The sequence below is a fragment of the Elephantulus edwardii genome, unplaced genomic scaffold, assembly GCF_000299155.1.
Source record: "Elephantulus edwardii isolate Elephantulus edwardi_28Jun2011 unplaced genomic scaffold, EleEdw1.0 scaffold00230, whole genome shotgun sequence".
Taxonomy (NCBI): domain Eukaryota; kingdom Metazoa; phylum Chordata; class Mammalia; order Macroscelidea; family Macroscelididae; genus Elephantulus; species Elephantulus edwardii.
This window is the reverse complement of record NW_006399980.1, coordinates 147015-156683: the sequence shown is the minus strand read 5'-3', so window position 1 is coordinate 156683 and position 9669 is coordinate 147015. Positions and strand designations below refer to the sequence as shown.

General features: G+C 32.4%; 1 protein-coding gene across 3 annotated transcripts in view; it reads left to right on the top strand.

Annotated features, from left to right (window-relative positions):
* Positions 1-9669, top strand: part of ANKRD17 (ankyrin repeat domain 17) — a 214043-nt gene that overhangs the window by 162166 nt on the left and 42208 nt on the right. For all 3 annotated transcript variants that reach the window (XM_006898445.1, XM_006898443.1, XM_006898444.1), the window contains 4 exons: positions 187-362; positions 1600-1762; positions 4616-4711; positions 6435-6551. In XM_006898445.1, coding sequence (XP_006898507.1) covers positions 187-362; positions 1600-1762; positions 4616-4711; positions 6435-6551 — 552 coding nt within the window. The remainder of the gene's footprint in view (positions 1-186; positions 363-1599; positions 1763-4615; positions 4712-6434; positions 6552-9669) is intronic.

The following is a 9669-nucleotide window of genomic DNA, read 5'->3' as shown; positions in this document are numbered from 1 at the left end:
AGTAGTACCATCAAAATTAATCAGAACTATCTTTACTAGAGTAGAGTAAGTTAGAACAAAGTCATAAATAACATTGTTGAAATAATGCTTGTGAGTCATTGTAACAGCTCCACCATCTTGCTTCCTAGATTGCTGGCATTTAAATTCTTTCTAGTTGCTTATGTGTGAATCTTTCTTTTTCACTAGACTGGCCTTACCCCACTAATGGAAGCTGCCTCTGGTGGTTATGCAGAGGTGGGACGAGTTCTTTTGGATAAAGGTGCTGATGTAAATGCCCCTCCGGTGCCCTCCTCAAGAGATACAGCTTTAACCATAGCAGCAGATAAAGGGCATTATAAATTCTGTGAGCTTCTTATTGGCAGGTATTGTGTTACTCTTAATATATGAATAACAATGTTACCAGTGATTACCATTTTTCAGCCCATTACAGTATCACTAGAAAGACACTCACTCTTTAGAAGAATCAAATATGTAAGAACAAAAGGGCAGCATTTGTCTAGGATAAAAGGATTAATGGAAATAAGAGTCCTAAGAAGAAGCTGTGAGATGTACAGTTACATTGTGTATATCATAGTTAATGTTATAAAGCAAAATACATATGGATGGTTGAATGGAAAACCAGTAAGTTTTATAAACTTTTGTGCATATCACAATAAAAATAAACAAAATACCAATTGTCATTCTTTTGTAACCTACAAGTATATTTTTGAAACCCACTTTTGCTATTTTCTACCTATCCAAAACTGTGTTATATATACATAATCTTTGTTCAGTCTAACAACAATATATAATTTGTCTTCCTTTCTGGAGTATGTATACACTTAAAGTTACTATAATAACCTATTCAGCATTTATTATTTATACTCTTGTGTCTTTTTCTAAGTTAAAAGTTTGGCAAATTTGTTCATTTTCTTTACAGTTCTTTACAGTAATTAGTACTTCAAGGTGGCAGTTATAAAACCTACCAAAATGTCAGGCAAAATTCAGGAGTTTCTGCTTCCACTTTGAACTTGCCTGCCAGTTCAGAGATGCTTGTGTACCTCACTGGATTACTTAAAATAGTTTTCAGTCATCTTCAGATGATGTTTTAAGCAGTACCTCTCATTAACTGTTGTTATTCAGCATAAGTCTTTGTGTCTTTGTATCTCATACAAAATCTCATATTGCTCAGTGTATTCTGTGACTTCATATTAATCTTAGGTTCATTCTTTTTTGGAAGCAGTATATTATAAATTATGATAATCTGAAGCAAATATGATTCCTTTATAGGACACTTCAGTGTTTCCAAGGTACTGTTTATTTAGTCTAGTAATTTGAGAGTACTTATTTTCTAAACTGTTGAAACTCAGAAAATGCGAAAAAAAGTCATATTTTTTTTTAATTTAGAAAAGTGTTGATCTGTCCAAATAAGTATTAACTGAGGGCTTTAAATTTGATGTCTGAAAATGCCTTAATACAAAGGGAAGAGAATATATTTTGTTATTCAAGAAAAGAAATTTTCACTTTACAGGATATTTCAAAAGTTAATAGTCATTTTTTGTTATTTGTATCATTCCACTTGGTTTAAGACATTAATGTCAGTTGTCATTTCATTTTTAGGGGAGCTCATATTGATGTTCGTAACAAGAAGGGGAACACTCCATTGTGGTTGGCAGCAAATGGTGGACATTTAGATGTGGTTCAGTTATTGGTACAGTCAGGTGCAGATGTGGATGCAGCAGATAACCGCAAGATAACTCCTCTTATGGCAGCATTTAGAAAGGTAAAGCATTTCATTTTGTCCATATTTACCAAAATATTTTATACTAGCACTAAAAATTGCATAGTTTAGGGATCACTCAAGAAGTTCATTTAAGGATATAACAGCTGTCTTTAAAGGAGTAATAAAATATGCATAATTTTAATCTGATGGTATCCCAGACAAACGTTTAATATTGAAGATAACAGACAATAAAAAGCTGTTATATTTAGTAGTTTTAAAGTCTAGTTACAATCTTAACATGTTTTCTGTAGATCTAGTTAATGTTAGTGATAAAATTCTCGTAGGACGACATCATAGTTTGATTCTTGGCTGGTTTACCTCAAAAAGGCTTATATTATATTGATCTTGAAGTTTCAGTGGACCTTTAGACTAGAACTAGGACGAAAAGGTGTCTGCTGCTGAAAAACCACATTCACTCCTAAGGTAACTCAGAAGCCATTATTTATTTTGATGTTCATAAAGTCACCATGAGTTAGAGACACACTCTCACTCAGTGAGTGATAATAGCATTTTGAAGCTCCTTAAAGAAATGTGAGTGAGTTTTCTGTAGCTCAAGTTAAAGAGGTTTTTGTTTGTTTTTTTTGTTTTGTTTTTTTTTGCTAAGAAAAATAGAAATTAATTAAAGAAAACCTCAATATCCAATATAGAAAAGTGTTCAAAATCATCTACCACATTTAGAAGTAGAAATATGAACTTTGTGATGGTGGTGGGAGAATATATTTTTTATAGCAAAGTATACAGTACATACTGTGCATAAGTAATTTTACTTGACTTGATTTCTTTCTTAAATATAATTATCTGTAATTAGACAAAACCAGGTTAGCTTGAATCTTGTTATTCTGAAATGCAGATAAATTTCAGTAGATTCCAAATTATTTCACTGTACTGCAAACTTTAATTTTTTAGTGGCAGGAAATTACCTGGGGTTTTTTGCTTAATTTTCTCTTTTATTTCTTTGCTGTATAATCTAGCGTGTCTATCCACTGACTCATTACTGGTTTTCTGTTTTTATTTCACAACCAATCAAACTTATTCCTTTAAGGCTTTTCCAAGCTAGGTGGCATATAATTTTCAAATTATCTTCCTAATCACTGTCACTCTATTAGTATACTCCTCAAAAAATCTTTTCCTTTTCCCATTCTCTGAAATCCCGTGAAAATCACTTGGACTCTAATCCTAGTTTGCTATTTTAACACTCTCCTTATTAGGCCCTAATGTAGAGAGTCATTCTTGTTTAATCTCTTCGTTTTATCCCTGTGTTCTTACATTCTAGAATGCCCATGTCCTTCTTCAATTTCCAGGATTACTAATTTTTCTACATTTTAATTTAAAAGCATCTTCTTTACAAATTTAGTTCACTTTGAGATCTCTGATCATTTTCTTATCTTTCCAAATAGTCTTTTCTTATTTTAAGAAGAGTGTTTATTTATCATGATGTTATGATGCACTCATGTTACTGTAAACCAGATAAGAATGTCTTCTTTTTTTCATAAATTTTGCTAGTAATATGTACTGTGTACAGGATTAACATATCTCTGTCAGTACATATATAATATTTCTATTCCCTAAACACAAAGATTGTATTTTTACTGGACTATTCAGGTCCCTACTCAGTGTGATTTTAAAGAGACATAAACATATGTAAAAGTAAAAGGAAAAGATTTACTCCAGTATAAAACAGTACTTAGGAGAGCTTAACATTTTGAGTTTACAGAGAGAGTTTTTAAAACTAGTATTATTTGTATTTATAAGTAGACCTAGAAGAATTGTGAATCTTTAAAATAGCTCATATTAGGTTTGCACATAAGTCACTTGATGCATTATCAAAAGTAGCATCATTTACATAATCAGTGGGGACATTTTTGTAAAAACACAATATCAGGTCTATCTGTGGGCATTGATTTGAATCTTTACACATGTTTGATGGACCAAATCCAGACAAAACTGGCAGTCACTTGTCACCTCAAGATAAATGATGAAACTTTTTCATTTATTATTATCTCTAGCATAAAACATGCATCCAACATGAGAAAGACCCTTATTTTCTTCTTTTAACTCATTGCTAATTGTTCAGCTAAAGGCTGAGTGCTTAGTCAGAGGACTTATAAAAATAACTGACAATAAGAAGCAATAATAAGGAAAACATAATTTAACAAAAACTTAAGTATTTGATTCCTATCTGAACCTGTTTTATGAGAGAGAAAATAGAACAGAGCCCAGAGAGTTTCATTTGGTTTGAAATACTTACTTATTTGCATATTTAAGAAGAAAACAAAATAAATTGAGAGTACCTATACATGAAAAGGAAAATCTAAAGTCAGTAGGAAAAACTAAAATTGTTTCAGAGAACAAAGGTAGAGGAAAGTGATGAAGCTCTTAAATGTGCAAAGTCTGAAGATTTTGTACTGTAATTCACTATTATACACTAATAATCATAATTTGTGTTTTAGGACATTATGTGTTATCTTTTTCAAACTACATATTAAAAGTGCTATATGTTTTTATTTATCTGAAAGAAAAATGTTTCTAGGTAAAAATTGATTAAAATTAAAATGAGGTGCTGATCTTAATAAGGAATTTATTGAGGTTTTTTTTAAAGACATATTCGTACTTAAATAATTATTGAATTATAGTCTATTGTTTTGAATGAATACTGGTCATACCGTACATTTTTTTAGAGGTGGGTTGGAATGATAGTATAGATTTAACTTACTAAAACTTTTTCCATGTGCAATATCAAATTAAGTCTTTAACTTAAAGGAATATTATTGAAATAGACTAAAAGAAATTTTGGTGAAATTGATTTATTCAGTCTGTTTTCAGTCTGACATTGATAACAATTTTTTTTTTTAGGGTCATGTAAAGGTGGTACGATTCTTAGTCAAAGAAGTCAATCAGTTCCCATCAGATTCTGAATGTATGAGATACATAGCAACCATCACTGATAAGGTAATAATATTGTTAAAATTACTCCTTCTATATTAGCTAGAGAGCTTGCTGGTGGCTTAATGCTAATGAGTTGCACTGCTAATCCAAAGGCATGTTGTCCAAGTCCACCAGTGGCTCTTCAGGAGGAAGGACAGTCTCTTTTCCTGTGATTTATTGTCTCTGAAAATCCACTGAAGGGTCAGGTATGGGTGGGTTCTGACTTAATGGTACTTAACAAAACAGCCTTAACTATAGGTCTCATCTGATTTTAAATACATGTTTATATTACATGATAAGGGGAAAAATATTTGTTTTGAGAAATAAAGGGTAATTTGTATGTTAGCTCTGATGGCCTGGTGGGTAAGGAATATATTGTTGCCAGTCCAAAGGTGGGCAGTTCAAATCCACCAGCTTCTCCAAAGGAGAAAGGTGGGCAGTTTACAATTTCTGAAAACCCACTGGTTAGGAATAAAGTAAGAAACTTACTTTATAAGTAAGTGTTAATGTAATAACATTTAAGAGACTTCTAGTTTATTTATTTATTAATAAAGTAATAAAACATTCTCTGTGATAGAATTACTATCTATTTGAATAATAGGGAGCTCTGATAGCCTATTGAGTAGAGTATTGTGTTGCCAACCCAAAGATGGGCAGTTCAGATCAACCAGCTTCTTGGGAGAAGAATGAACAATCTCCTGTCGTGTGATTCACAGCCTCAGAAAACCTACTGGAGAGTCAGCTATGAATTGGTTCCAACTCGATAGCAACAAGTGAGAATTTTATTTAGATAGTATTTAAACTGATTTTAAATTTTATGTGAACATTAAGCTATTAGTATTCATTGGTGCTCATAAATGTATCTGCTTTCATAGACAGATAACCTATTCTGAAAAACTAGTAAGCCCAGTGGATCTACTTTTTTTCAGAGAATGATTATGGTATTTTGCAGGTTTAGAGTTTATACTTGAAATAGAAAAAAATATTTGTGTTTTAGGCTAGAATCGTATAAATGCATGCCTCCAAAGGTCTTTATTAAATGTCTTTTGACTTTACTTTGCAGTTTAATTATATATTATAGTGATCAGTTTTCCCACATATATTTTGTTTGATATAGTAAGCTCTTGCATTTGTATAGCTTTACAGTTCTTTATAAAAACATTTATATTGCAGTGATTTTTGCCTAGCATGGATAAAAGACTCTTTGAAAAGACCTTCACTTTTAATACAGAAGTATTCCTTTGGTCTACAGAAATGTAAATATCTGTGCTTAGAATTCTTTTATAAATTATTCTGCACACGAATATATGTTTTTTTATATCTGTGTGTATACACACACATATATATAACAGCAACAAAGCTTATATATAAATATGAGAGCACAAATTCCCAAAGAATTACTTTTCAAATTTTTAAATTGTTTTTCTTTGTTGATGATTATTTCCATTAGCTCAGTGATCCACTGGTTTACATTATTGCAGCTGTTTGCTGTATGGTTTTCTATATTACAATTACAGCAAATAATTTTAGTTTCCAATGTATCAGAAAATAGCTATTATTTTGCAGACCAGCAGAGACTCGTGTGTGTGTTTGCTTTGTGCTTTTTTATATCTACCATTTTATTTTCATTTACTTTTATTCCCTTCCACAGAATCTTCTTGCTAATAAAGTGACATGTTTTAGGGCATTTCTTTAAATGTGATTTGCTTTTTCTTTAAGCTAGAAACATGTTAATTTTTCATTTTAGGAGATGCTGAAGAAGTGTCATCTTTGTATGGAATCAATAGTACAAGCCAAAGATAGACAGGCTGCTGAAGCAAACAAAAATGCCAGCATTTTGTTAGAGGAGTTAGACTTGGAAAAGGTAATGTTATAATCTTTACATTAAGAATGATACACTTTTCCTTGCTTCTATTCTATTTGTAATCTATAAACATTATTGAAGTCCTTAGCAATCATTAAAAAGAATTCCTTTTGTAATTAACAGTATTTTTTTCCCTAGGAAGAACACTGATGTGGAAGTCAGAAAAATAGAACTTCTGTTATAGATTTTCATTTTATATTTTTTTTATTTTATATTGAAATCATTATTTCTTAAATATTTCATTATTTCTTCTGAATCAGTAGTATTTTGGTTTTAAGACTTGTTATTTATTGTCTCAAGATCTATCAAAAGTACCAGATATTCTCAACACAAAGGATAACCAATTAGTGAAATTCATCACTTGGTGAAATGTTTCATTTTCTTAATAGGTGACTTCTTGTACTTTTCTCTTTAGGCAGACTACGGTAGTACTCTTATCTATTTACATGGGGAGTAAACTATTCAAAACTATGTATTTTGAACATACCTCCTTCATTTCCCTTTGTAGCCAACTTTTCCACAATGAGTTTGTTGTATTCTAGAATTTAAAAGAACTAATAACCATAGCAGGAAAAGAACTGGTTGGCATAGAATATTAAAGAATACACAAAATGTACTTCTATTATCTAAATTTAGGGAGCTCTGAATATAATTCAGAGAAAATTGTGCTTCTCATCCAATACCAAGCCTGTCTAGTGGTTTGAACCACCAGCAGCTTTGCAGGAGAAAGATGGATAATACCTTTCTATGTCATTATAACTTCACAAACCCTCAGGACAATCAGCTGTGATTCTTTTCTGACACCACAGCAATGACTTTGACTTCTTTGATTTAACTTTATGAAGAACATTCAGAGATGATTATACTTAAGGTGCTTACAGGTATCATTAAGCTCCATGTTCTGGTTGTACTTCTTTTAAAAAAGATTTGTTCTTCTGAGTGTTCATGGTATATTCTAAATTTTTTGCCTACACCACAAATCTAGGGAACCTTGGTGGCCAGGAACAGTGGCCAGTTTCCTCCTCCTAAGATTTATAGCCTTGGAAACCCAGTGAAGGATTGCTAATATTCTGAATAGATTCAATGCTTGATGGACTGATTTTCTTTCTTCTAGTATTTTTTTTTGCATCCAAATTACACAGATAATATCCTTACTGTATAATACTTTGTTTTCACCCACCTTTGTGTCTATAATGTACTTGCAATTTTTTTCTCTCTACTCTTTCTCCAGTATTTCTTGTTGTCTATCCTGTTCCTGATATTGTTCAGAAAAGAAAACTTTTATACAATTTTCAGCTTCTAATGTTTCAGCCTTTCAAGCCCAGCCATCCATCAAATGAGTTAGCATATTAAATTGACTTTGACCTATACCCACCATAATAAGTTCTTTATGTGTTGTTTGCTATTCCTTGCCATCAAGCCAGAACCAGTTCATAGCTAACCAGATATAAATAGCACCATAAGAGGTGACCCATCTTTATCTTTATGTTGTGGACCAGCTGATAGCTTGGAAGCACCTGCTTTAGGATTGGCAACACAGCTCCTAACCACTAGGCCACCAGTGCTCATTTCTCTGTGCATTAGCTCTCGTAAATAGTGATCATCAGCTTTGATTCTGTTTGGAATTTGAGCCTTCCATCCCCACACAGGTATGTAATATTTTTCTTAGTATAAATGCCTGGCTTCTAAAAAAAAAAAATAAATAAATGCCTGGCTTCTTTGCCTTTAGTCTTACCCATCCTTTTCTTGTAGCTATTTTGATAAATCCCTATTTTATAATACATGGTTGAAATTTTCTTACTCTTTACTCACTCATCAGATTACTTCAGAACCGTTTCTTTTTTTTTTTTTTTAGTTTGTACTGTCAAATCGGATCTGACTGACTGGTACAGGAGGCAATTATTCCTCCTTCTTCACCAGAGCATCTGGTGGATTTGAACCACACACCTCTGGGATTGCAGTGCAGCTTCTTGCCACTAGGCCAGCAGAGCTCGCCAGAACCTTTTCATTATTGCATTGGAAGTTATAAAAATTTATTACTTCAGGAAATAACTTTTAAAAAAAATCTACCAGCCAGACTCATTGTTTTAAAATCATCTCTGACTCATAATGATTTTCAGGTTTCCAAGAGTACAAATATTAATAGGAGAGGCCAACCATCTTTCTCCCAAGCAGATGCTGGATTTGGGCCAATGGAGACACAGCCATTTGTTTAGCAGCACAACATACTATGGGCTATGCCACTAGAATTCAATAGAAATTAGAAATAAAAGGCTTAAAAAGAAAATGAATATTTTTTCAAAAGTAAAAAATATAGTTTGGCATATGAGCTTTTGACTGTAAGCACCGGTTTTACTAGTTAGGATATTGTGAGTATTTTTCATAAGCTAAGTATTATTGTTTTGACGTATTTAAAATGCACATAAAATACACATCTGCATAAATTCTGTTGGCACCATGATTCAGAGGCCTTAAAGAAGTTCCCCTCACTGCCTGTGAGGTAATTTTTTGTCCTAGAGGGCTGCTAAGAATCAGAATCCCCTCAAACCACACAGAAGATATTTGTGGGGATTGTACAGAGTTGTGAAAAAATCTTTTAGAAAGTGTATAACCAAACCAAAATGATTTAAGATTGCTTCCATACATTATGAACCATAAAGGCAGTTTTGATAATTTTGATTGCCTATTAAAAGGTGTTTTTAGATTTTTTAAGAGTTTTAAATAAAAAAAAAAAAAGTTTTAAATAAACCAAAAGATTAAGCACTATACTACTAGACGGAAAATTAATAGTTTACTCCTACCCAAAGGCACCTTAGAAGGCAGGCCTGGCAGTCTCCTGAAAGATCACAGCCTTGAAAGCCTAATGAATGGTACAGTTCCACTCTGCACGTGGGCTTGAATCGACTCTGACTACTTGAAACTATAAATAGGGGGTTTTTTTTAGAAATGTATTTATATTTTGTTCTGTAGTTCTGTAGTTTCCACATTCGGTTGGGTCGCCTTTCTTTAGGATAGGAACAAATATGGATCTCTTCCAGTCAGTTGGCCAAGTGGTCGTTCTCCAGATTTCTTGGCACAACTTGGTGAGCACGTCCAGGGCAGCATCTGTTAACTGAAA